The sequence below is a fragment of the Corticium candelabrum genome, chromosome 4 (assembly GCF_963422355.1).
Source record: "Corticium candelabrum chromosome 4, ooCorCand1.1, whole genome shotgun sequence".
Taxonomy (NCBI): Eukaryota; Metazoa; Porifera; class Homoscleromorpha; order Homosclerophorida; family Plakinidae; genus Corticium; species Corticium candelabrum.
Window position 1 is genome coordinate 5,825,103 of NC_085088.1, and position 26,662 is coordinate 5,851,764.

At 39.1% G+C, this 26,662-nt stretch overlaps 1 protein-coding gene and 7 long non-coding RNA genes across 15 annotated transcripts; 2 read left to right on the plus strand and 6 right to left on the minus strand.

Moving 5' to 3' along the window:
* Window positions 1-1,253: 1,253 nt before the first annotated feature.
* Window positions 1,254-7,553, plus strand: LOC134179064 (uncharacterized). Of its 2 annotated transcripts, XR_009969772.1 has the most exons (5): window positions 1,254-1,289; window positions 6,603-6,692; window positions 6,751-6,784; window positions 6,962-7,162; window positions 7,238-7,553. It is a non-coding gene; the product is annotated as an uncharacterized LOC134179064 (long non-coding RNA). The 2 variants fall into 2 exon arrangements; XR_009969771.1 differs by lacking the exon at window positions 1,254-1,289 and having other exon boundaries at window positions 6,455-6,692.
* Window positions 7,554-10,632: 3,079 nt separating this feature from the next.
* On the minus strand, window positions 10,633-12,316 carry LOC134178627 (uncharacterized). 2 transcript variants are annotated; one of them, XR_009969659.1, is made up of 3 exons: window positions 12,207-12,316; window positions 11,073-11,238; window positions 10,633-11,002 (listed from the first exon to the last, which is right to left on the minus strand). It is a non-coding gene; the product is annotated as an uncharacterized LOC134178627 (long non-coding RNA). The 2 variants fall into 2 exon arrangements; XR_009969658.1 differs by having other exon boundaries at window positions 11,073-11,163; window positions 12,207-12,297.
* A 255-nt stretch (window positions 12,317-12,571) lies between these two features.
* Window positions 12,572-16,185, minus strand: LOC134178617 (uncharacterized). Of its 6 annotated transcripts, XR_009969656.1 has the most exons (6): window positions 15,997-16,185; window positions 15,534-15,612; window positions 14,284-14,561; window positions 13,829-13,918; window positions 13,524-13,615; window positions 12,649-13,453 (listed from the first exon to the last, which is right to left on the minus strand). It is a non-coding gene; the product is annotated as an uncharacterized LOC134178617 (long non-coding RNA). The 6 variants fall into 6 exon arrangements; XR_009969654.1 differs by having other exon boundaries at window positions 12,572-13,453; window positions 14,284-15,612; XR_009969655.1 differs by lacking the exon at window positions 15,997-16,185 and having other exon boundaries at window positions 12,646-13,453; window positions 14,284-14,981; window positions 15,054-15,906.
* Window positions 16,186-16,934: 749 nt separating this feature from the next.
* LOC134179008 (uncharacterized) lies at window positions 16,935-19,357 on the minus strand. Its single transcript, XR_009969742.1, has 4 exons — window positions 19,112-19,357; window positions 18,384-18,465; window positions 17,923-18,004; window positions 16,935-17,239 (listed from the first exon to the last, which is right to left on the minus strand). It is a non-coding gene; the product is annotated as an uncharacterized LOC134179008 (long non-coding RNA).
* Window positions 19,358-19,434: 77 nt separating this feature from the next.
* On the plus strand, window positions 19,435-20,424 carry LOC134179006 (uncharacterized). The gene is made up of 3 exons (XR_009969740.1): window positions 19,435-19,637; window positions 19,746-20,025; window positions 20,087-20,424. It is a non-coding gene; the product is annotated as an uncharacterized LOC134179006 (long non-coding RNA).
* An 82-nt stretch (window positions 20,425-20,506) lies between these two features.
* Window positions 20,507-21,635, minus strand: LOC134179007 (uncharacterized). Its single transcript, XR_009969741.1, has 2 exons — window positions 21,529-21,635; window positions 20,507-20,796 (listed from the first exon to the last, which is right to left on the minus strand). It is a non-coding gene; the product is annotated as an uncharacterized LOC134179007 (long non-coding RNA).
* A 970-nt stretch (window positions 21,636-22,605) lies between these two features.
* On the minus strand, window positions 22,606-23,864 carry LOC134179086 (uncharacterized). The gene is made up of 2 exons (XR_009969777.1): window positions 23,781-23,864; window positions 22,606-23,007 (listed from the first exon to the last, which is right to left on the minus strand). It is a non-coding gene; the product is annotated as an uncharacterized LOC134179086 (long non-coding RNA).
* Window positions 23,865-24,901: 1,037 nt separating this feature from the next.
* LOC134179070 (uncharacterized) lies at window positions 24,902-26,418 on the minus strand. Its single transcript, XM_062645973.1, has 2 exons — window positions 26,370-26,418; window positions 24,902-25,574 (listed from the first exon to the last, which is right to left on the minus strand). Exon 2 carries the CDS (start codon window positions 25,566-25,568, stop codon window positions 25,182-25,184), a length of 387 nt encoding a protein of 128 aa, XP_062501957.1. The 5' UTR covers window positions 25,569-25,574; window positions 26,370-26,418; the 3' UTR covers window positions 24,902-25,181.
* Between the last annotated feature and the right edge of the window lie 244 nt (window positions 26,419-26,662).

A 26,662-nucleotide genomic window follows, 5' to 3' on the forward strand; every position in this document is an offset into this window, starting at 1 on the left:
ATAATTATTGTGTACGATGTCGCGGTTGCCTGTTTGTCTGCTTACTCTCTGTTTGTCTCTGTGCATGTATGTCTGTGGACGTGTATGTCTGTATGTATGTCTGTCAAACCTAAATTTAAAGACATTAATTGCATTTCTGTCTAGAATTTTCAATTTGGAGATTCTGGATCTACTGGGGTATGTATACTAGTATAGTATGTATGTAAACTATTATAGTTTGACTAGTGTACGCTTGGTCTCTCTGTTTTATCAAACACTTTTTTGTATTTTTATTTCTTTTATTTAACAAAGAACTTTTTTGTATTTCTGTGTTTTTGTTTTTTTGTATTTCGTACTATAATACAAGAACTCTATTTTACACTATTTGATTGGAATGGAACTCATGGATTGTGCGTAATACAACCAGCAAGAACTTCAATGATGGTGCACCAATACAATTATATTCTAACTTCCTGAGCTTTGTAGAGTGGCTGTTTGCCCTGTTTGTCTGTGTGTTTGTCTGTCTGTCTTTCTTTCTGTCTCTCTGTCTGTGTGTCTGTCGATACATATATTTTGAACCTTCCAGCTATTACACACTGTTACGGTTCATCAAAATTCATAACATCTTGTTGTAGGTTGGGCAGCAATTTGTCATAAATCATGCAACAGTATTAACAGATTTAACCGTGTCAAGCGTTATAAGTGTCTATGAGTATAAATATATAATGCAAAGTTGACACCTGACAACATTACAAGAGCAACACATGTGGTTCAATTCCTTTATGCGCTTTGTTCTTTTGCAGCTTGAGGCAAAATTTAATGCACAGGCTCTAATTAAGTTTAAGAATGTATTATTGTTTGTGAATTATATATTTTATTCTTTTCTTGTCCTGTCAGATAGTCTATCTTTTTCTGTTTCTTGATTCAAAATTATTTCTTTTGTTTTTAGCCTCAAACCAGTCTTTGTCACTCATACCAGCATGAAGTAAGACAAATTGTGCACTGGTGGTGAATTACAGATAGACAGACAAATAAAGAGACAAAGCAACAAACAGACCGAAAAATAGCCAAAGAGGAAGAAAGAAAACAAACAGACAAGACAAACAGACAAACAGAGAAAATAGAACAGACTAGCAGACAGACAAACGGACAAACAGAGAAACAAAATTATGTAGTATTTTGTGAATGTATTAGTGTTTGTGAATTCTACTATAAGTTTTGTTCTTTTCTTATCCTGTCTTTTCTTGATTCTTGATCACGGTTTCCTTCCTTTTTAGCCTCAAACCAGTTTTTGTCACTCATATCACGAAGTAAGATAAATTGTTTACCAGTGGTGGTGGTTGTAATGTCCCTGTTTGTCTTCGTATGCCTGTTTTTCTTTCTGTCTGTCTGTCTGTCTGTCTGTTTGTCTATCTGTCCATTTGTATATTTTTATAAAGGAAAATATTATAGCACCAGAGCAATAGCTAATCTACGTGTCCATTACATCTAAAGACCGTCCATGAATTGGAGAGAGCGTGGAAAAATTTCTAGATCTCACGATGGAGAGCACCTACATGGTTGATTTGCACACATTCGAATTAGGAGGTGCCAGATTCGAAACAGAGCAAAGCCATCTGTTTCGATTAGTCTTCTAGTAAGTGCATCCTGCAAATGGCGAGCCTTAAGTCGGCCTAAATGCGACCAGGGTCAAAGATTGAGAATGTATTTAGCCCAATTCGTGGACAGCCTTTGTACATACACATGCCTTTCTTGCGAAAGATTCATTAATTCACAATCCTTCAACTACCTCCTATGGGCTTGCTTGGAGAGGTAGCCGAAAGGTTACGAAGGCGTTGTGAACTATTATTTCTAATTACATTGTAATTGTATTTTTTATTAATTTTTTGCTCTGTTGAGAGCTTAAAGGTGCATGCTCATTATCGGACATGCGCACATAAGTCGATCTCAAGCATTTGTATGTGGTAGCTATTGTACGTAACATATGTTCAGGTGTCCTGGCAAATCAGTTTCGATCGCAAGTGAGCCCTTCTTAGCATGTTGCTAAGAAGGTTGACTTTCAACAGATTGTTTTTCTTTAGGTGGGAAAATTTTTTATTGGGCTGTAAACCTTTCAATTTACTGGAGGTGATCTCAATAAACTGTTTGATTCCAGCCAGGTTATCTCTCACAAGGTTGGAGGGTAATGGAAGGTTATAGACCTCCAGCATCTTTGGGTTTAGTTCTTTATCTGGTATATTGATCGATGGCATACATGTACCTGATGCCTCTGGTGCTGGCAATGCCTTGATAGTGGCTCTGGTGCTTGTAACACAGGAGCACCTGGAATGGCTCCGATAGTATTCATGATACCAGCTTGTGTGAGTGCCAGAGCCTCTTGCCCCTATTTTTATTTCTTTATCAATTTGTTTTGCTGTTTATCCAACTCTGCTTTTTGTTGCTATAAGAGTTGTTGTAAAGGCAATGAAAGAGACAGAAGGCTTTATTATTTCAATGTACATAGTAGTAGCTCTGTGTAACGAAGATACAGTATTGCATTTGTGGTTTCTGGACAGTGAAAAGTCTTTCTTGATGGGTTCCATGTGTTTGCTATCTATTTTGATCTCGTCAAAAACAACCAACTTGTTAGAGTCAACATCCAGTTCTTTGACGGGTGTCACCTCTGCTGGATTGAGTATTGTCGTGACTGGAATCTTGTTCTCTCTATTCATAATGTTAGTTGAAAGTAGAAACTATCTGAGCTAGACTTTCTGAAACTACCTGAGCTAGAAATTATATGTTACGATTCTAGCTCAGCTTCTTTTCGTTGGGTCTTTTCATCCCATTGACTTTGCCAATTTCTCTGTCATAAATATGCGTTGACTCGCACTATCCAGTAAGATTCTGACTTGTTCACTTGTCGATATGCTTGTGAATGACTGCATTTGCAGTTTGCAACAATACACTCTGTTCTTGTTGCTAATGTCTGTGTTACAACCTTCAACTCATGAAATTGTTGCGGCTCTGACACAATGCTGACAGCTTCCAATTCGGCTTTCATTTACGTTGTGGACATATTGCTCACTTGTCATGTCCTGTCGTATTGCAATGTGGACATGATTGATTCTTCATGTTGGGGCAGTCCCTGAAAGTGTGACCCTGACTAAGGCATATGAAACACCTTCCTAGACTCCTCACTCGTTGCTTCCTGATGAAATTGGTGTTGTAAACTTTACAGATCTCATTGTAATGATTACCACCACAAAAATACATGGAAATGGATTTCCTTTCTAGGTCACATTGCCCGCAGTTGGCAGAGATGGCTGTTCTCTATTTGCAAATTGCAAATGCTTTCAGCAAAGACTGCATGGTTGTTTCCTCCTTTGCAGCACCTTGCTTACTGCTGTCTGGTATCTTTGCTGAAGACCGTTTGGTGGAATTGGTTGAATGTTGTTGAGCATTGTCATGTATCATGACATAATGCTGTGTTGACTTCCAAAGAGGCTCGACTGTCCAAGCATTTGTTAGTGCCTTTCTTTCCTCTAGCTTTGTAATAACGTCAATGTGAAACTTAGAAAGAATTTGCTGCACCAAATTTGTTGATTGTTGTCAATTTGACATTGTGTCCTTGTGCTTCCAGTTGTCATAATATTGTTTCGATAAATTCAAAGGTGTGTCATGTTTCCATTAATTTGCTTAAAGCAACTGCAATTCTTTGCAGTGAAGCATACAATGAATCAATAGTACGTTCACGTTATCCGAACTGCTCTTGAAGTATCCTCAATGGAAGCTCATTAGAAACTGTGATTCCTGTAATAGCGGTCGCTGCTTCACCCTTGAGTATCCCTGTCAAATAATTGAATTTTGATATTGATGTTAGATCCTGCTGATGTACTGATTACACAAACATGTTCCAGAATACTTGCCACTGCAAGATATTTCCATCATTGGTAGAAATTGAATCTTTGGTAATATAACAGATTTCTTTGCCTTGTCTGACTCAGTCTTAACTGTAAAGGCTTCAACAGCTGCTCTTGCTGCTTTTTTGCTGCAGTTCAAAAGGTTTCGCCACTTTGGATAGCCATTTTTTCACATTCTTTGAGTTGTTGCCGTTTAATAATTTGAATGATTGAATTGGGTTGTGCTTGTAGTTGCACATCGAGATAATGGCAATTCAAAATGGTTGTCACGAAGCCAGATTCTCCTTCTGCAAAATCCTATAGCTTTTCTTCGGCTTTCTTGGCTTCTCCTGTAAGATGTTCATCCAGTCACAATTGCAAGTTTCAACAAGGATACAACCTCGTTTTGATCCGATTGTGGAGAATATCTATTTCTATTCATTGTTGTTCCATATCTTTGGTCGTTCCATTCAGTCTCCTTCCCGATATTTCTTTCCCTTTCTCCAAATACCTTTCAAGGCGTGCTCAAGTTGGTCCAATTTTTCGATGAATTGGTCCAGACATATTCATAAATTTATAATTTGAACAGCTTACTCAAATCTTTGTGAATTCTCTGATATTTCACCCTGTTCGCAGTGCCAACTTTTCATGACTGGAATTCTGTTCTCTCTATTCGTAATCCTAGCTGGTCGTTATTGTATTTGTAATTGTGATCATAATCGTATTTCACACTCGATTTGATTATTCAAGTGATCTATTTATTCTACTAAAGAAACTCAAGCACTCACACCCTCTCTACAAAACTAATTACAACCTATATATAGTCAGAATCACATGGTGACGTCATGTGCTCCTCGTGTCAATCAATTATCAAGTCTTCATCTGTCACATCCCAATATTATAATCATGACAACAGTCATGACAAATGGAATTTTCCATCCGCTCCGTAGGACTTCAAGAAATCGTAAAAGGCTTGTAACAGTTGATATTTTGCTGGCCTTGAGTGTTAGTGTAGATGATCGATTCATTGGGATTTATCCACCTCATCAGCACGGTACATAACAGTACTGTCTCTTCACATTCATGTTGGATCCAGCTCCAGTGTCGAACACTGTGATGTCTTGTCGACTGTCTGAATTGGCATGTTTCTCTTGGTTCTCTCTTGCAATGTATTTTTATTTCACTTGAGCAGTCAGACCACAGAGACACAATGTTGTTGTGCATCCAAACTGGCCCACCTCCTGACTTATATGTTATTTGATGGTATCCACTTGAGTCAGTGATAGTTTTTCCACAATCACAGGTATGAATATCTTCACTATAAAGCAATGGCAGACCAAGTCTCAACAAAGCCGCCAAGCACCAAATGCGAACTTTTATGAGGATGGAATGGCTGATGACTATGCCCCTGTGCCATTGCCATTTAGAGATCTAATTCTGGCTTTGTCTCAGAGCGATGTACTATGTTCCAGAAGGCTTGAAGCTTTGGCTTCAGTGATTTCTGCCACTAATTTTTTCTAAATCCAATTGTCAGCAGGGAAACATAACAAATGAAATGTAACCTCTACAAATATCATAGACAAACACTGTTCTGTCACTGTCTTACCGAGTAATCCTCAAAGTCCTCATCATCACTGTCTGGCTGCACGAAACTCTCTTCGACTTCTCGTTCTTCCAGAACTCTAGTTATCACTCTCATTAATGTCAACTTGTCATTCTCTTAGTTGTCAATCGTGCATAAGCCCCAATCTTTGTTTCCATTAGGCTACTATTTATGTACATGTTGTTTGTTGTCCTAGATATGCAATCACCTGCTGGACTTTATTTTAGTGGTCTTATTGACAGACTGTTGGTGCAGGTGTGATTGCTGCTGCTGCATAACACCTTTGTACGTACTTCATGTTGTTTTACTATCTTTTGTACTTACTTCATGTTGTCTGTAGTCATTAACAATTTATTTACATTGTTAATTGTCATGTAACTAAGTACAGTTGTCATGTAACTAAGCATTTTACACTGAGTTTTATACTCTTTAATAGGAAACAGAATAAAGGTATGTGTAGTGTTTATGTATGTATGTATGTATTCATATGTACGTACAATGTATATGCAGACAAAGTTGCACTTTTGTCTTTGCACATCCTAATTTCTGTGTTTTATTAAACTTAAAGCTCACCGATGTTTGTACTAGCTAGGTTGTTATTGCTGACCTGAACGATATCCAATCTAGGTATTGCAAGATAAATCCAACAACTGTGTGCAAAATTTTTGAGAGGTGTCCACATAGTTGTCTGTTCATTCAATGTGTGTGTGCGTGTGTGTGTGTGTCTGTTTGTCTGTGTGTGTGTGTGTGTGTGTGTGTGTGTGTGTGTGTGTGTGTGTGTGTGTGTCTGTGTGTGTGTGTGTGTGTGTGTGTGTGTGTGTGTGTGTGTGTGTGTGTGTGTGTCTGTGTGTGTGTGTGTCTGTGTGTGTGTGTGTGTGTGTGTGTGTGTGTGTGTGTGTGTGTCTGTGTGTGTCTGTGTGTGTCTGTGTGTCTGTGTGTGTGTGTCTGTGTGTGTGTGTGTCTGTGTGTGTGTGTGTGTGTGCATAGTCAAAGTATGTTGATAGTTTTTTGTCACTAATGTTGGGTTTGTGATTGTTTTTCCTTCTCATCTGCTTGTTTTTCTCTTTTATTGTATGCACTGTGGCAATGTATTAGTCAGTTTGGAGCCTGTTTACAGTTGCGTTTGATTTGTCAATTTATAGATTACAATGGACTACCTGGCAGAGCAACTCAGTGCTGTCAAGGCTGATGTAAGACAGATTTTGGACCTTCTTACATAAGGTCGAAAAAAGGTATAATGTAGTACGTTTTGTTAAAGCTGATATACCAGTAGCATGATGTTACTGTTAGGTAGCGACAGCACAAAATGCCCACAGCAACGAAGGTATGAGTCTATTGATGACTCTCAGTTGTGTTTTGTTGTTGTGGTGGTGGTTATTGTTGTGGTTGTGGTTATTGTGGGTTTTTGTTGTTGTTGTTGTTGTTGTTGTTGTTGTGTGTGTGTGTGTGTGTGTATCATTCTCTGTGTGTTGGCATTGATTGACCATCTTTGTTTGTGCAGCATTTGTAGGTAACCTGGCATTTGGCGTCAAGATTGAAAGAGTAAGTTTGGTAGAGGCAGAAAGAAGCGCATCCAATAGGCAGGCGTTAGCTCGCAATCTTTTGGATGCGCTCCTTCTCAAGTCTATACAAGCGGTATCCAGCGCCTACGGAAGCAAAGAGAAGTAGCCACTCCGCATCGCTTTGTTGAAGGCTATACGAAGTACGTGTATGCTGAACCTATATCACAGGTATAATACATATAGGGGAAAGCAGAACATGAATTCTCCTGTTGCAGGTTACTACTTTTTGAAATACCAGTCAAAAGATGAAAGATGCGAGTGGACGAGAATTATTAAGGTCCTAACGGACAAATGTAGGGACCAAGGCAGAAGATCAAATAAGCAAAACATCCACACGGGCATTGAGAGAAGAGAAATAAATAGACATGATACTATATACTCTAGATATTCTATTAGAATCTCGTAAGTATGCTAACGGTATAGTACGTATATTTTTCTTTATTTAATTAAAGACAGCTGTGGTATGTACAAATATCAGTTTAGTACTTCTCGCGTCTATCCCGAGCTCATCCCGAGGTCAAATTTGTCCTAGTCCAGCCCGCGACGATCCCGAGTCGTATTCGTGCTCTCACGTAGATCCCGAGATCGGTCCAATGCTGAAATCCGTGCATTTCCCCGAGTTCATCCCGACCAAATATCTCGGACCGATATCGGATTCGCGTCGAATTCGCGTCGATTCTGCGCGGGATCACGAGTGTTTCAGTGCTGAAATCCGAGCCGAATCCGAGGTAAACCCGCGTATATTTTTCTCACGGAAAATGCTTGAACTGCAAGCTCTGAAAGAACACAGGTGATTTTCTTGGTTAGGGAACTTACACACAGATTTACATTTCTCAGCACAAGAGTATAAATGACTACCCAGTCTTTGAATGCGGATAGATAAGAACACTGGCTTGACAAAATAGGATTATGCTGAATACGGGTAATTGTGCACCTTGGTAGCCAATCTGACAAATCTAGTCAGTGCTGCTGGGATATTTGCTTGCTGTAAAATAACGCTTTTCCTGATGTGTCCGCAACTAGGGGTTTTAGTGATACATCTTCAAAACGTACCCAGACCGTAGTAGTACACTGTAATAGCTATAGGCTAAGCGTCAGTGTGACTCAGTAAGACAGTGCACAAGGAAGCTAACTCTCCCATACACTAGACTTCGCTGCACAAAACTCTGACAGTGCTTAACAGGCTTATAATATTGTGACATACAATACAACTAAGAAAACACAGCGTCATTCTACAGTGCAAACAGTTTCCAACAAAGTTTCATCTCTTGCACTGACCATTACAAGTGCAGCAGAGTTTGCACTAGCGGAGCTTTTGCTGACCTTTCTTTGACGGATCAGAAGTAGTAGTCATTCCGCTTTGTGGATCAGTTTGCTGGTTGAGTCTACCTTTTTGCGTCTTATCTTTTGAGGAAGAAGCTGTAGTAACAGGAACTGCTTGTGTAGAAGAAGATGAAGTAGTAACCGGAACTGCTTGTGGAGATGAAGTAGTAACTGGAACTGCTTTTGAGGAAGAAGATGAAGTAACTGGAACTTTTTTGGAGGAAGATGAAGTAGTAGCTGGCACTGCTTTGGAAGAGGAAGATGAATTCGAAGCAGTAAGTGGGACAGCTGGTGAAGAAGAAGAAGCTGGTTGCGATTGTCTATTCGCTGAACACCAGCAATAGTCCGACATCACTTACTGTCCACAATGAAAGCACAATTTTTACTCACAGTTCTTGCAAAAATATTGTAAATCGTGTTAACTATTAGACTATTCTAAAACTACACAAGTTTCAGTACTCTATACTTTACCCATTACAATTAAGACCCAACCAGTACATGCAATTTGCTCAGACCAGCCAAATGCGAAGACTCAATCAACTGTAGTGAGATTACATCGCTAAATTCAAACACAAATAAACTACAATAAAGTTAACGTAGCCAAAGCAACCAAAAATATTAAAACCGCACACCGAGGGCATCCACCATACATTTTTTACCTGCATATGGCGCTACAACAGCGAAAAAGGAATTGCAGTACTTCAACATGCCTACATGTTTCCAGCCAGAAGCGGTACGGCTGAATTTATTAGCAAACTGAGTCTGTAAGCCATAAGATAAGTCTTTTCTGAAAACACTAATGTACGGTAGTTCAAGCTACACACTATTTGCTGTTCAGGAGTATACGTTTGAGCCGCAGGCACCGCATATTCCTACTACAAATTTTTAACTCACTGGCTGCGATATCAATGCGTAAAGAGTTACAGTTCTATTGTATAGCAACTAGATAAAACAATCATTGGTTAGCTACATTGATCATTGCTATGCCGCGGAGACTTATCTATTCCACGCTCTCTGACGTCAAGGACTCTAATCTCGTTTCTAAATCTCTGCTTGAAGCGTGAGTCATGCCATGCCATTGAAATTGTCGTGATATTTTGGCTTTCTCTATCCTCTCGCAAAACGAGAGACCAGAGAAAACTAACGAGTCTACGTAATTTGAGAAGAAAATTGGATGTATCGACAACTACCTCCAAATTACATTCCCATGTTATATAATAGACCTTTACCTGAAGCCAAACGTTGTAACAAACAGCTAGCGTAAGATATTAAGATACCATGCATGCACTTGGTGTTCTAACAATGAAACAGAACTGCAACGCGAAAGACACGTGTCGTTGCATAACTTTGATCAAACGTAGACTTGAGCAGCAATAGTCGTTGCATGTATTGAACTTGGGAATCATACGAGGCAGCGACAACACTAAATTTGAAAATCTCTCTTTATCAACAATGGCAGCTAACCCCAAACGGTTTTTTCAATAGAGTACAAACACGACGACGCTTGTACAATGCTAAACATGCTACACTCTAAGCAATGCAATGACGCTGACTCACCTTTGCACAAGAACTGTATCAGTTGCTCAAATACCAAAGCGTTGCTTCGGCCACAGTTGGAACAATGAGAAGTATTGGCACAAACTATCGGTTTCTAGTAGAGCTTCCAGGTGGCCAACGATTAAATTGATTAATTAGGCATCTGTCTCTTTCGGTATCATATTTTTATAATCACACATAATTTGCAAATATGAGGATTAAATTTGATAACCAAAGTAACTACTATAACAAGAGTCGTTTATTCTTGGCTGAACTAATACCTGCAGACTGAATTGTAGACAGAAACGCATAGTGGCTCAACAACATTGTGTGGGGCTAATTGCTATTGCATAGTTATCATACCGTCCTTTCTTTAGCCACAACAAACTGTTTCGTTTCAAAGATTAGAAGGTAGCATTGTGTTGAAATAAACACTATCAACGATTGCTGAATTGTAGGCAAGTTACAAGAGATATTGCAAAGGCTGTTGCTCTAATTGTTCTTGTTCCATAATAGGCAAGACTTCATTCCCAAGACATTGTGTTACCTACTTTGTTTGTCATGCCTCCGTGAAGTTAAGCACAAGAGATAAAAATCATAGTCTAGTTTCAAAACACCAAGAAAGGCCGCTTTGCAATTATTAGAAGCACTAACTAAGTAAGATTACTGAAATCTCCACAACCAATTCCAGAAGCAAGCAGCTATATGCTTGGTTCCAGAATGCAATTCAATATTAATGCAATGCCACGATTGTTTTATTTTGCAATGGCTCCTTTAAAGCTAGCAACAACTGTATTTTAGCTTGCACAATAGCAGTGTTTCTCACAATACCGTCTACATTGACATATGCTACATTTCATGCGTACACAAAGTTCTACACACAACTAATTCCTACTCAACTGGTTCGTCATTGTTGTAGTGTAGATTTTTTTCACGACAGTCAAAGAGTAAGCCGAAATGTATACAGCCCACAACGAGGGCAAATGAAGGCATTCCAGCGGCCGCAGAATACGCAGAACGTTGTTCTACAACTATTGCAATACCTGAGAGGCACTGGGTAATAGGTTTGACATAAATTGCAATGAGGCATAACAGGTATAGACAAGACCGTTTAGGTTACGCTAAAAACAAACAAAAACAACTCATTCAGAAACAATACTTTGTTTATATAATATGTCTATAGCAGTTGACCGTTTTTGCTCTTCTTTTAACAACGATCGACAGATACTACAGTTTGCTTTGCTGCTGCGTTTTAGCTTTGACCTTTCGAGATGAAGATAAGCTTGCAAAAATGCAAGAAAATGATTAAGGACACGACTTTAAGTAATCTTCCTTTCCTGTGCAATTGTTAATTGCTCTAATTTAAAATACATCAAAATGATACATGTCAATCATCACCGTGTAATGTGTAAAAACAGCTGCGAAATTGTAGTACTTCAACATGCCTGCATGTTTGCATTCAGGAGCGGTAATGCTAAATTGATTAGTAAACTGAATTTATATATATAGGCCATAAGGTAAGTCTTTTCTAAAAACACTAATACACATTAGTTCAAGCTACACACGATTAGCTGTTCCTGAGTATACGTTTGAGCCGCAGGCACCGCATATTCCTATCACATATTTTTAGCTCACTGGCTGCGATATGAATGCGTAGAGAGTTACAGTTCTACTGTACAGCAACTAAATAAAACGATCATCGGTTAGCTACATAGATCAATGCTATACTGTATATGCCGCGGAGACTTATCTATCCCACGCGCTCTGACGTCAAAGAACTCTCATATCGTTTCTAAATCTCTGCTTCAAACGTGAGTCATGCCATGCCATTAAACTTATCGTAATATTATGGCTTTCTCGATCCTCTCGCAAAACGAGAGACTGGAGAAAACTAACGCGTCTACGTAGTCTGGACTCCATTCAAATTCTACTTTTCCATTTAAGGAAAAAATTGGACGTATCGACAACTACCGCCAGATATACATTACCATGTTATAATAATAGATTTTTACCTAAAAGCCAAACGTTGTAACAAACAGCTAGCGTAAAATATTAAGAAAACTAGTGTTCTAACAATTAGACAAACTGCAACACGAAAGGCACGTGTCGTTGCAAAACTTTGATCAAACGTAGACTTGAGCAGCAACAGTTGCATGTATTGAACTGGGGGTCATACGCAGCAGCGAAAACACTACATTTGCAATCTCTTCTTAGCAACAATGGCAGGCAACTCCAAACGGTTCGTTTCAATAGAAAACAAACTCGACGATGCTTGTACAATGTTAAACATGCCACGCTCTAAGCAATGCAATTACGTTGACTTACCTTTGCACAAGAACTGTATCAGTTTCTCAAATACCAACGAGCTGCTTCAGCCACAGTTGGAACAGTACTACGCGTATTGGCACAAACTATCGGTTCTTATCAGAGCCTGCAGGGAGCAACGATTACCTTAATTAATTTGGCGTCTGTGTCACATGATGCATATTTTTAATCACTCATTACTTGAGTAATAATTTGGACTACTTTCAGAATGAACAACAACTGTTCAAAATACCTTTTTATGTGGCTTTCACTATTTTTTACCAAATGTTGTCCAGTATACCTGCAGCTATTGTTTTTATTCTATACTAATGCAAACATGGGCATTACATTTGATACACAAAGTAGCCACTATAATAGGATTCGTTTATTCGTTTATTCGTGTATTCTTTGTTGAACTGCAGACGGAACTGCAGGCAGAAAAGCATAGTGGGTCAACAAAAATGTGTGGGGCTGATTGCTATTGCATAGTTATCACAACAGATACAAACAACGGTTTTGTTTCAAAGATTAGACTTCAGCATTGCGTTGAAATATTCAATGACTGCCAACGATAGCTGAATTGTAGACAAGTGACAAGAGGTACTACAAAGGCTGTTGCTCTAATTGTTCTTGCTCCATAATCAGCAAGACTTCATTTCCAAGTTCGTGAATGCAAAATATTTTGTAACTCATATTGTAATCATATTGTGTACCTTGTTTGGCATGCCGCCGTGAAGTTAACCGCAAGAGGTACAAATGAAAGTCCAGTTTCAAAACACCAAGAAAGGCGGCTGTGCGATGAGAAGAAGCACTAACCGAGCAAGATTACTGAAATCTCTCTAACCAATTCCAGAAGCAAGCAGCTACAGGCTTGGTTCCAGAATGCAATTCAATATTGATGCAATGCCAAGACTGATATATGTTGCAATGGCTTCTTTAAATCTAGCAACAACCACAATTAGCTTGCACAATAACAACATTTCTCAAAATACCGTCTACATTGACATATGCTACATTTCATGCCTACGCAAAGTTCAATACACAATTGGTTCTGCATTATTGTTGTGTAGTTTGTTACGACAGTCTATAAGTAATCCGATATGTATTCTGTCCACAATTAGGGCAAATAACAATATTCCAGCTGCAGCAACGTAGGCAGAGCGTTGTTCTACAACTATTGCAATACCTGAAAGGCACTTGACAAAATGTGTTACATCTAGGGCACTCAGGCATAACAGGTATAGACAAGAAAGACAGTTTAGGTTACGCTAAGAACAAACAACAACAGCCCAATCAAAAACAATACTTTGTTTGGATAATATGTGTATAGCAGCTGACCGTTTTTGCTCTTCTTCCAACAACTATTGACAGATACTACAGTTTGCTTTGATGTTGTGTTTTAGCAATGACCTTTGGAGATGAAGATAACCCTGCAAAAACGCAAGCAAATGATTAAGGAAACGATTTCACGTAATCTTATTTTGTTTTCAACTGCTAATTGCTCTAATTTATATACATCAAATTATACATGGCAATCATTTCTGTGTAACGTACTTTTGATTACTTTGCAATACTATATTTGGCGCGTTTCTCTGCCTCAACTGTATTGCAATTTGAAAATGTTGCATTAGTGGCAAACTTACATTGCACATGTCTTCACTGATTTGAAATGAGCATCTCTTCTAGCCATTAACGGTCTAGAATTGCTTCTGCAATAGCTGTAAACCAAAAACCTGCAAACGATCCACCGTTAGCATTCCTTTCTTGTACCACAAAGCCACCGAAATAGAACAAACTATCGCATATGTACAAATATTTTTCCATCTTTACAACATTTTTTTGGCGCAAGCAAGCACGTGTCTTGCATACTTATCTCTCTACTCTGCACACAAAAGTCTCACAAAGAAGCTTTAGCCATTTCCAATCCGAATACTAAATGGAAAGCAGCAAGTGAATTTGGTAACCTTGTTGCGCCAGAATGGCGGCTGTTCAAGTAATGCATAGTTGCACGTAGAGACACAACACGCGACTCTATTCGATACGATCACATTCACAACGATTTGCTTGCGCATTAGTTGCTCGTATAAGTGTGTCATACCTTGCTGCGAGCAACTGTAGAAACGATTGGTAACCATCCCTTTTGCTTTTTCAATGTCTCGTACAGTTAGGCTCCTTTTCTTTGGCAAACAGTAATGCCTTCGGCTAGATTATATCTACGTAGTCGAAACACTGATACAAAGCGTTGCGTCTGACGGTCATATCCATTCTAAGATTCCTAGAGATGAGTTCAAATTATCACTTGTCACCGTATCAGATTGTCTTTGAATCGTGTCTGCTTTTGTCCGCCCACTGTCTGACAGCAGCATGTGGCACAATCTACATGCAGATGAGCCATTCACCGACCGTGTAAACAAACGAGACCAACGTAGTTATGATATTTATGACGTAATGACAATGACTACTACACTTTCTAACACGATCTGCTCTAGGAGCAACTAACAATCGCGTCAAAAGCTTATCTATCATCTAACATAAACCCACAAATTCTACGCACGCATGAAGTCTTAGACACACGCCGAATTTCTAATCAAAAATTTCAGCATTAGTCACGGACGTCTTGTTCAATAACGCTTTTTTGTTGTGAATTTCCCGCAGTGAGAGCATTTTGACAAATTTGTGCGGCATTTTCCGCATGTATAGCGGCGGCAATTGTGGCAATAGTAGAGATGGACATGATTTTTTCCACAGGACGCGCAGTACGTCATTGTAAAAAACCCAAATCACAATCTTTGGTAACTGAAAACCAAAAGTACGAATAATTTTAGCAGCAGCAATTTGTCTGAATGATGCAAAATACATCTATCCTACCTTTGTTGCCCTTCTTGAAACAAAGAGTGAACTGATACGATGTCCAGAATAGCTACATTTTATATCTTAAGTTGGGACTTTTAGGGTGATCTCATAAAATTATAATTTTCCGTCTTGTTGTGCAACTTGTAATTCTATTTATTGAGTTGTGCATTTCAATTATTTTGAATTGCACTTTCGCTTTTCTTACATCAGTAAGCCTCGATGTAAAAGTGTTTTCATGAGGAGAAACAACCGAAGACCGTTTTGATTTTCTTAGAAAATAGCTTTTACCACAGTTGCAAACGTATACAGTATACAACATCCATTTATTCAAATTGTAAGAAAATGTTGAAACGGTGCTGTCTTTGATATAACCGTTGTAAGTCATAAATCAAACAAGCAATGTAAAACGTACGCATATCTTTGCTATCCAGTTGAGCTACATAGTTAGGATAACCGATTACAAACAAACAGCCAGCAATGCGCTAATCCACTCACATGTTTGCGTTCTGATAACAATTATTGCTTGTGACTCCCTACCAGCGTTTCTGTATCTGTTCGTGTAATGAGTACACCCCTGGATTACAATAGCGTTTCTCTTACTCTGTTAGGAAGACTCTCCTCATTAAGCTTCTTAAGCATTCAGTAGACAGTAAGCTCAGTTTCAGATAAATACAACAGACGAAAGCTATTTCAGTCTGATTGGTTTGTTATCAGAGTATAGTTGCACGCATGCAGTGTGTACACGGTATAAAAATCATTTATGCCGTGTGTGTTTGTGTGTGTGTGTGTGTGTGTGTGTGTGTGTTTGTGTGTGTGTGTGTGTGTGTGTGTGTGTGTGTGTGTGTGTGTGTGTGTGTGTGTGTGTGTGTGTGTGTGTGTGTGTGTGTGTGTGTGTGTGTGTGTGTTATTTGCTATTTATTTTATGAACACTGCTACCCTCGTGAAATTGCACTCTTACCTTTTGTGGCGTAAATCGGCTCTCCATTAAACGACAGTTAAGTCTCAACAGTTAAGTCTCAACAGTTAAGTCTCAACAGTTGATACCACACGAGAATCAAAACAAACGGGTTACTGTACCTTTTTACCCACGATTACAACTGGTGAGTATTGACTGAGTCCAATGATATTCGATCTGAACTTATCACACGTGTTACTCGCAATTGAGGATGCGCCCGTTGGCAACCTGTCGTAAACAATGTGTAAAGCACTTTATACGCGATTTGCATATTTTTCTTAATTTCGCTAATATCGTTGTTAATCCACGAGCCTGTGTACACGATCGGTGACAATTTTGTTTTCTTAGATCATTGCTTAGTTTGTCCACTATTCGTTTACCGATTTATACGTGCAACAATACTGATTACCACAGAACTGTTGCGTCATGTTCACCTGCTGGGATCCTGCAAAGCTGGAGGCAACTTCGGCCTCTTTGTGATAACATATGACGTCCGTCCAAGACAAATTGTTAAATGCGTCCGTCCTCCCTATGTCTGTTGATACGACAGGTGGGAGACGAATTATTAGGAGAGCGTGTACTCAATTTGTCAAGACTTTGAACTCTATTCGTAAGTTAGGGTTATCACTAGAAAGTTATGCATCCAAAGTAAAGCAAATTTATGAACGGTGGTGTGTAAAGGAAGCAAAGTGTACATTGAAATCTCATCGTACATGTTAGTTCTAGACGGCAACAACAAAATCTAGGTGATGAAGCACTTCTAATGACTTCAAAATGACGCCTTGGTTTACTTCCAATAGAGACGTATGATAGCTTAGACAAGCTTGTCGTGTAACAGTCAATATGTTGTATTTAATACCAATTTCACCAGCAAAAGACAAATTGGTCAGTTTGGTGTTTGTTTTATCAGCCGTCCAATGCACAAATTGTAACAGACTGTGTTTGTAATGGCACAATGATATCTGAATTTATTTTTTGATGATTTTATGATCATTTTAAAATGCTCTATATGCCTTTACAGCCAATAACTGTACTCGATCAAAGTCTTCACTTAAAAGCAAACATCTACAAGCAGTATATTGAACGTCACTCACATAATTTGATAGCTAATAATGCAGTTTGTTAGAAATTCTGTTCTTCTGCTTCAGTTGCATGTGGTAACAGAAAAGCAGCACACCAGCAAATTTTAGTCTTCCAGCATTTCTTGAAGACATGCTGCAATATGCGTTGACTGCAGAAGTGGCACCTACAAATCGATACCTCTGTTAGTAATATCCAAGCAGTGTACCCTGACAACGTTTTCTAATCTTCGTTATACCATATAAGCAAACCATATTAAACTTTTAGATCTACCATAAGACGGCAACAGTTACTACACAACAACTATTCAGACTTGCTGAGTCAAAATATGGTCGTGTTTTGTGCTCTTTTAAGCATCAAATATTTTTATAACGTATAAGGATATATAAAATAGCAATAACTATTTACGTTTTAAACATTTATCTTTCAACATGTAAAAACATCTCGGTTGGTACAATAACAGTTGCAATCCGCAAGTAAATTACTAAACTTTTAACGGATTAGTGCCAGACCGTGCACATCCTTGAGTTAGGAACAACCCAAACTTGTACAGCATATTTCTGGTATGCAATTGAATAATCAAAAGTTTAGTTTATTAAGAAAAGAACATATATACCTGCGCATAAATGACCTCTGCAACAAATCATGGAAAATTTGGTTTCTGCTGCTGGTTTAGTTTCAATGCTTAAAATGTAAACTGCTCTAGACGCATTGAATTTTACACAATGTACTCTTCAAGTACGGTGTTTAGTGTTGTAACCAACTCTTTACTATGTGAACTTATTGATAAATAAAAGAACAACACGTAAGATGAAGAGACAAGTATTCTGGGAAAGTAGAATATTATACCTTTCTTTTTGCCGTATGTATGTAAGTATTGCGGACAAAACCTTGCGCACTCTCAGCTTGTCATTTGATCAAAACCCAAAATCTAGAAAAAGAAGAACTTGATTTTAATAAAGCAATAGCTAAAATTAAAATTAATAGTTGAATGTACAATTTGACATGTTTTGCTTAAAACTGTACACAAAATTGAAGACATGCAAAGAAAACACACCATAAAAAGTATATAGCGTTTGATTTCTGCTATCACTATGACCTCTAACGTCTCTAACATACGTCTCAAGTACAGTAGACTACAACAGTAATAGAAAATCGTCTAACAAATGCCAACAAGCTATCGATTAGTTCAGCATTTGGTGCTCTCGTCTGCGACAGTGCAAGTGTTCGGGAACTGTATACTGGGCCATTGTTTGATGCCATTTAGCTGGCTATGTACGTAACCTGATTATTGTACGCAAAACACTTACCTAGACAATAGAGTTATTGTCTTCAATCGAATTCACAAAAGAAGATGCGTTTGCAAAAGCATTCTCACACAAATCGCTGACCCTGCAAGTACAATGACCTTAATCGCAACTCAAATGATTTGCATATCTGTGCAGGCGTCTGAGGTGTTGTTTGGACACACTCTCTCTAGCAACTATCATTTGCAGCACGTGTCACGTCTGAGTAAGCAATTACGTGGCAACACCTTCTCAAAACAGACACCAAATGTCGTACAAATATTTATCAAGAAGGCAGCGTCGTCCTTGGCGATGGGGACCCCGTTTCCCAGAACACCCCGATTTTCTTTAAAATTGCTCGATTCTGCTTCTTGCAAATCGTTTGGCGTCCCAAAATGTTTGGTAGAAACTGCTGTTCCCCCATTGGCGCCAGGTTTCCGATTTCCAAACGATAGCGTTTTGAAAAGTTGCACATTTGAGCGCAGCATCTCTGAATTTACAACTACGACCATAACATCAACCGAGTGCGTTACATTTCTTGCCAAGAAAACTCATGAATCGAGCAAATACTGAGCTGCAAACCCAGATTGCATATGGGGATTCCCAGAGACCTTTCATAATGCGCAAATAGCATGCAAAGCTGGTCAAGTGTTAGCCAAAGATGGCAACACGTGCTCAGCAGGGTACGAAAAATCTGCATTGGCATGCGTGTCTAAAACCATAAACTTGAAGAAACCAACACTACGACCTACCTCCTTTTCTTTTTTTGCTGCAGCTTGTAACTTTTCTGTGTTCTTGCTGGTCTGAATTCGTTCGTACGCTAAAAAAATTGCCCTTGCACAGCAGCCATTTCCATTGATCTCGTTGTGGTCGTTGTATGGTATTGCTCCGCAACTCCACAAGCTTAAGCGTCGTGAATTGAACACAATAAGACAAACATCCCTTGGAAACAGCAGACAAACAGTTGAACCGCATGCAGAGTCCAATTTGCCAAATGTGTGACGCCGATCCCACGCAGGTTCGCGTTTCTACATGCCTAATTGATGCGACCAACTTTGCGCATCCACTCTGTTATCGCGTGATCGGCTAGAACGTTGGGAAGTAGATCGCCGCTTTTATCGATTGTTTTTCCAGACAACGAGAACAATTAGTGTTCTTACGCTACGTTCTAACGCTACAGAAAGACAGCGAAAGTCTTCGAGCTCGTGACACGTTTGCTCTGCCTTTATCTCGACTCTAAACGCTCGACTAACAAACAGGAAAACGTCTGCAGGAAAGGTAAGTATGCATGTCATACCTTGAACAAAACTAGCTCACAACATTGTAGAAACGCGTGCATTTACGTAGCAGTCTGTCTCTTTCTAATTTGCATAATTATTTCCACAGACAACGCGCACGTCAGACGTTGCAACGACGCTTTAGTTGCAGCTGCTTGTGTCTCTTTTCTCAAGATCATCAAGTGCATCTCAAGTCAATCGCCGTTGGAAACTATCTCGTCACCGCGTCCCAAAATATTTTCCGTAGGAGTCGTTTCACACTGTCGCAATCGTTTGCGTGCCAACTGATAGCAACACACACAGCGGCTATTTGCATTTGTGGTAAATAGACGTGTCAATACTGCGGATAAAATTTTATGTCTGATCTGTCAAGTAAACAAGGCATGAAGGTTAGTGGAGAATGCCTGTAGGTGTAGTTGACGTTACATAATAATTGTGCGTCGTTTGCAGTTTCCAAAATGCGAAAGGTGCCAACGTAACGATTCTCAGCGTCATTTTCATCCATGCAAGTGCTACGCCTGCTTGGACTGCGTAAACGAAGAAGTGAAAATAAGATCAAGGGTAACCCGATGTCCCGCATGCTGGCAAGTTGCATCTAGTGATGGATCAAATCCTTACCATCCCGAAAGCAGTGGTAAATAAACTTGATCTTTGTTTTACATAAAATACAGACATATTAGCGTCGTGCAGCATGTACTAGATAAAAAATTTAGGAGAGACACTATTGTCGTTGTAAACTGCTAGATATCTTGACATCTTCTAAGTCTAACGCAATACATATATTGTTGTGTCTAACCGTTTCTGTACGTGGTACTATCATTGGTGTTAGTGCAAAACCTGCAAATGGCACTCAAGACAGTTTGTAGAATATTGCAACTGCATAGACATCAACTTTCTCGCAAACATGTAGCAAACGACACTAAAACTGACTAGCTAGAAATAGCTGCATAAAACTCCAGTACTAACAACACAGCGTCATCGTAATCCACTTCTGAACAACAGTATCGGCTTGTTGCTCTAGATCTGCTCTCATCGAAGCTTAGGCTGACGATTAGGATCCGAAGAACTAGGAAACCCATGTTCTCTGCTTTTGGGAGGACTAGTACGGGGCGGATCTGGTTTTGAAGGACATTGGCCGTCTGCTTGCGATTTCGTCATACCTGTGTAAATGTAATATTAAATCTAACTTTACAAATGTCTTTAAGAGTTAGAAAACATTAAAGTTAACGGTTTATCTACAAATTTCAATCACTGTTTATGTTCGAGAGAGATAGTGCGTAAATAGTTACGTATACAGATAGCATGTCGTCATAACTGAGTTCCAACATTCAAATTTCCACTAGGAAAATGCTTGGAATGTCTATTCATTAAGGGCCATTCTAAATTAGGACTGTTGCGACATAAGGACATTGCAGAGAAGCAAAGAAAGCGACAAAGTGGTGGCGTATAACGACCGCGATGCAACTGCACGTTGTTCTGCTGCTCGAGACGTAGTTCTTGCAAACGATTTTAAGCAAAAATGTCGACCGATTGAACAACATCAAGCTCAACGATCTAGACTACCAACTAAAACGCGCACATAACTATTGAGTTTTTGCAGAGAATTCATGAGCAATAGAACGATTTACACGCGCTTGCAACGCCACATCAATACGAAAAACGAAGCTGCAGCTTCAAGGCGCAAATCGACACCTTGGCGACACACCTATATCTTCAAATAAACGTTTGGTAATTGAAATAGTGCGATTATACTAAGCTTTGTAGTTATAGAAGGTACAGAACTGAATTTGAGACGCTTGCCCTTCATTCTAACGTCCAATGCTGCGACATGGCTAATCTAACGTATCTAGACACACTGTGTGCTGTTCTTACCTGCTAATGGCAACACTCACCTCAAAAACTCTAATACAGTCGAGCTCACGGCAGAACAACCGCTTGAAAGCAAATCAGTAAAGCAATGTGCGCAGTTAGTTGACCCAAGTCATCCACGTGCACGTCTGCTTTATTATCATAATTAATAGTGTATCCGTTCTGCTGTCGTCTTTGAGTAGTCTCGTCAAACAGATCGTCGGCTCTCGCATATTTGTCCAGCAATGAAGTGTCCCCGATCATTTGCGTTTTATATGTTCTAACAGCAAACGTCCGTACGGCTATTTTGGTCTGTTGTCGATCTCAAAGCGTCAATTCGACCGACAGAGAACGAGAAATTTAACGTAAGAATACACATCACGATTGGAACAAACCAGCACGGAACGTACGATAGAATCGCTCGCATTTAACGCTGCAGTGTGTTCTCTTTTAATTTGCATAAAATTCTACAGACAACTTGCAACTGCACGCATGCCACACGTTGTAACAATGCACTAGTTGTCGCTGCTCGTGCATGTCTTTCATCTTGAGATCGTCGAGCGCATCTTAATTAACACAATTACGATTACAGACATACGTATTTTGCCGAAGACGTCGCCTCTCATAATTGTAATCACAACACAGCGAGTATTTGCATTGTGCAGTAAACAGAAACGTGAAACATTGCAAAGTAAAATGTATCTGTGATCGAACACGTATCTAGCTAGTAAGCAAAGCATGAAGGTTAGCGAAGAATTTTTGTGTAGCTACGCAGACGTGTAATTGACGTCACGTAATGAATGTGTGTGTTATGCAGTTTCATGAAGACACGGTTGATGCAGTACAAAGGGTCGCCGTCGTAATCATCCATGCAGCTGCGTACAAAGCAAGTGAAACGAGAATCAAAGAAGAAATGATGTCCCGTATGTCATCAAATGACTATTTGTGATGGATCAAACCCTTACTCCTTGATTGGGTGGTAAACAGACTTGGCTCATATATAAGCAGGGTAGCATCGCGTAGCATGTGCATGGTACATACAACTTTAGATGCAATACTAATAATTAAAGTTGTAACTGTAAACTGCTATTTTCTTTAGACTCTAAAACGTAACAAGATGCAGACAATATTTTGTTTTATTTGTTTTCCTGAATGTCAATTTGAGTCAGTGTTGCAAGGTATTTGTTACTGCAAGACATGCAACTAACTCACGCAAGACAACATTTTAACTGCATAAAACATCAAACGTTGTTTCTCACGACATTCAGCAAAAGACATCAAAATCGAGTAAATATTAAAAATGCATAAGAACAAGACAGCATCGTAGCAATCCATACACATTGTCATGCATGCAATTCAACGACAGCATCAGTATCGAAGCTTCTTTTGACGGTGGGGATCAGAAGAACCACGAAAACCACTTGGATTTTTCGGAAGTGGGTTATTAGGTGGAGGCGGGGGCGGGGGCGACGGCGTTCCTCCTGTTGAAAACCAACCACCGTCTTCTTGAGACTTCGTCATATCTTTTATAAATGTAACAATTTAAGTTTAATATAATTTATAATATTAAAAATTTAATTACTTTTAAAGAGTATGATATTAATAATTTAATTGCATAAATTCCAATCTTTGCTTTAGTGAGAAAAGTTGCGTTTAGTTGAGCTTCGCGATATAGAAATAGATAGATTTATATCGTAACAGCGCATGCTACATTGAATTGCTAATATGATTAATGCTTAGAACGTTATCTGCTCGAGGCAATTTGCAAACAGAAACTGTTGCAACACAAAGACATTGCAATGAAAAAGCCGACAAATGGCTGCATAAAGCATCAAGCAATGTAACTGCCTCATGTCTTTTGCTTAAACGTAGAATGATAATGCCTTGTCTATACTTTACTGCGCATGCAGATGTAGACCAATCCAACAACGTAAACTCAAGACTCTAGACTACAAAAACTGCAACGCGCACACAACGATTGACTTTTTGCACAGAATCCACGAGCAATCGAACGATTTACACGCGCGTGCAAACGTCACATCAATACGAAAAACAAAGCAGCAGCTACAAAGAGTAAACAGATACTTTGACGGCACGCTTATCTCTTCAAATAAACGTGGGGCAATTGCAATGGGGCAATTGCACTGAGCGTGCGATATACATGTTATAAAAATCGCAAGGTTTGTAGATATAGAAGTTACAGAACTGAGTTTGAGACTCTTGCCTTTTATTCTAACGTCCAATGCTGCGATATGGCTCATTTAACGTATCTAGACACACAGTGTGCTGTTCTTACCTGCTAATAGCAACACACACCTCAAAAACTCTGCAATACAGTCGAGCTCACGACAGAACAACCGCTTTAGAGCAAATCGGTGACGCAATGTGCGCAGTTAGTCGACGCACACCCACGTCTGGTTTAGTATTCATAATAAATACGGTACCCTATAGCTCTGTCGCCTTGGGTTAAACGAAACTCGTCAAACAGATCGTCGGCTCTCGCATATTTGTTCAGCACTGACACGTCTCCGATCATTTGCGCTCAACAGCAAACGTCTGTACACGGCTTGTCTGCTGTCGATCTCAAAGCGTCGATTCAGGCAACAGAGAACGAGAAATTTAACGTAAGCATGCACATCACAATTGGAACAAACCGGCACGGAACGTACAGTTATGATATGGTAGAAACGCTCGTAATCGAGCCTGAAGTCTGTTCGTTTGTAATTTGCATAACAATTTCTACAGACAACACGCAACTGCGCGCATGCCACGCGTTGTAACTACGCATTAGTTGTAGCTGATCGTGTCTTCCATTTCAAGATCGTCAAGCGCATCCTAACGCAATTACGATTACAGACAAACATATTTTAGTGAAGATGTCGTCTAATATTATTGTAATCATTTGCGCTAGGACTGACAGCGACACAAACACAACGACTCTTTGCATTGCCGAGTAAACAGACCTGTCAAACATTGAAAACAATGTATGTCTGATCGGATCGTATAGATAGATAGCAAGCAGGCCATGAAGGCTAGTGGAGAATGTTTGTACGTAATAATGTGCGTCGTATGCAGTTTCAAGCATGCGGCTGGTACGGTAGCAAGACTCGTGGTCGTAATCGTCCATGCACGTGCGTATGAAAGCAGTAAAACAAAAATTGAAAAGACAATTTTCCGTATGTTATCAAAATGGTTTAATTAATATTAAACTTATTTGGGATTGTTCAAATCCTTACTTTCTGATTAAACAGTAAATAGACTTACTTTATAGTTTGTATACAACAGAGACAGAGTAACTTTGTGGAGCATGTGTTAGATACAACTTTAGACGAAATGCTACTAGTCAATTAAAGTTGTAAAGTATAAAACTGCTAGATATCATGAATTAGCTTGAAATCTTATAAACCTTAACACGATGCATACACCGTTTGTTTTATCCGTTTTCTGAATGCCATTTTGAGTCAGTTGGGCAAGGTAATTGGTGTTATTAACTGCAAGACATGCAACCGACACTCCCGTAAGACAGCTTTTCAAAGTATCGTGACTGCATAAAACATCAACGTTGTTTCTCAACGACGTGTAGCGAAAGACATCAAAATCGAGTAAAGGCAGCTGCAAAGACTGCATAACAACAACACAGCATCGTCAACTCGCAATCCATACAAAGTCATACACACAACCGAACGACGGCATCAGTCTAGCGAAGCTTTGGTTGACCTGATTTGTCAGAAGTACTACTAAACCCATCTCGATTTTTCCTGGGTTTGACGTCTTGATATTCATCATCAGGGATTTTCTGGCCTTTGACTTCTTGATATTCATCATCGGGGATTTTCTGGCCTTTGACTACTTGATATTCATCATCGGGGATTTTCTGGCCTTTGACTACTTGATATTCATCATCGGGGATTTTCTGGCCTTTGACTACTTGATATTCATCATCGGGGATTTTCTGGCCTTTGACTACTTGATATTCATCATCGGGGATTTTCTGGCCTTTGACTTCTAGATAGTCATCATGACGTGGAGGCAAGGGCAATTCGTTTTTTGAGCACCAACCTCCATCAGTTTGAAAATTTGTCATTTTTGCCTAAAGAAATCTAGAAGATTTAAAGTGCATTAACAATATTAACGTTTACAAACTTGGAAATAAGTATATATATATATAAGTCAACGGTCATTTGCTATTAATAATTTAATTTTATAAATTTGCAATTTTTTTGTATAGGTGAGAGGATAGTTGTGTTTACTTGAGCTACGTATATAGAGTAGTTATTTTTATATCGTAACAGTGCAACATTGAAGTTGCTAATATGACTAATGCTTGGAATGTTATCTGCTTTAGACAATTTGCAAATAGAAACTGTTGCAACCCAAAGACATTGCAATAAAAAGCCGACAAATTTCTGCATAAAGTAATGAGCGATGTAAGTGCATGTCTTTTGCTCAAACATATAATTATAAAGCCGTGTGAACGCTATTTACGCGAATCATGAGGATGTCACTCAATCAAAAAACATAAATACAACAATCTAGACTAGAGATACAAACTGCAACGCCAAGACCGCATTGAGAACTATTGAGCTCTAATAGAGAATTCGCAAGCAATAGAACGCTGTCCAAAAAGGTCACATCAGACAAGAAACGACGCAGCAGCCTCAGAGAGCAAATGGACAACATGGCGGCATATATTCGCTTGTAGAGTTCAGCGCAATTCAATTTGTGCAATTAGATCAAACGTGCGATCTAAATGTTCAATAAACTTAGATTTTTGTTATGAAAGCAGCAAAAGTAATTTGAAAAGTTAGTCTTTTAGCCTAATCTCCATGGAGTACTTCAATAGCGCACATCTAACGTATCAAGACACAATATGTATGGTTCTCACCTTGAAATTCGGTAATGCAGCTGAGCTTGCTACGGAGCGACCTCTTGGTAGCAAATTGTATAGCACAATGTGCTTATCCGCCCACGTCTCCTTTAATTAATTAATACTCATAATAATTATTATTCGCGATCATTATCTTCTCTGCTCTGCCGGTATGTTGTTTTTGACAGAAACTTTTGAAATGGATCGTTGGCTTTCCAGCATTTTTTCGCCGAGCGAAACGTCTCGAGTCATTTCCACCAACAACGAACGTCTGTAATATCATTTACATTATAATTTTATTTGTTGTGTTG

What these genes read in the sequence shown, in the direction of transcription:
- LOC134179070 (XM_062645973.1), bottom strand. Translation starts at nt 25,568, where the DNA reads ATGACAAATTTTCAAACTGATGGAGGTTGGTGCTCAAAAAACGAATTG.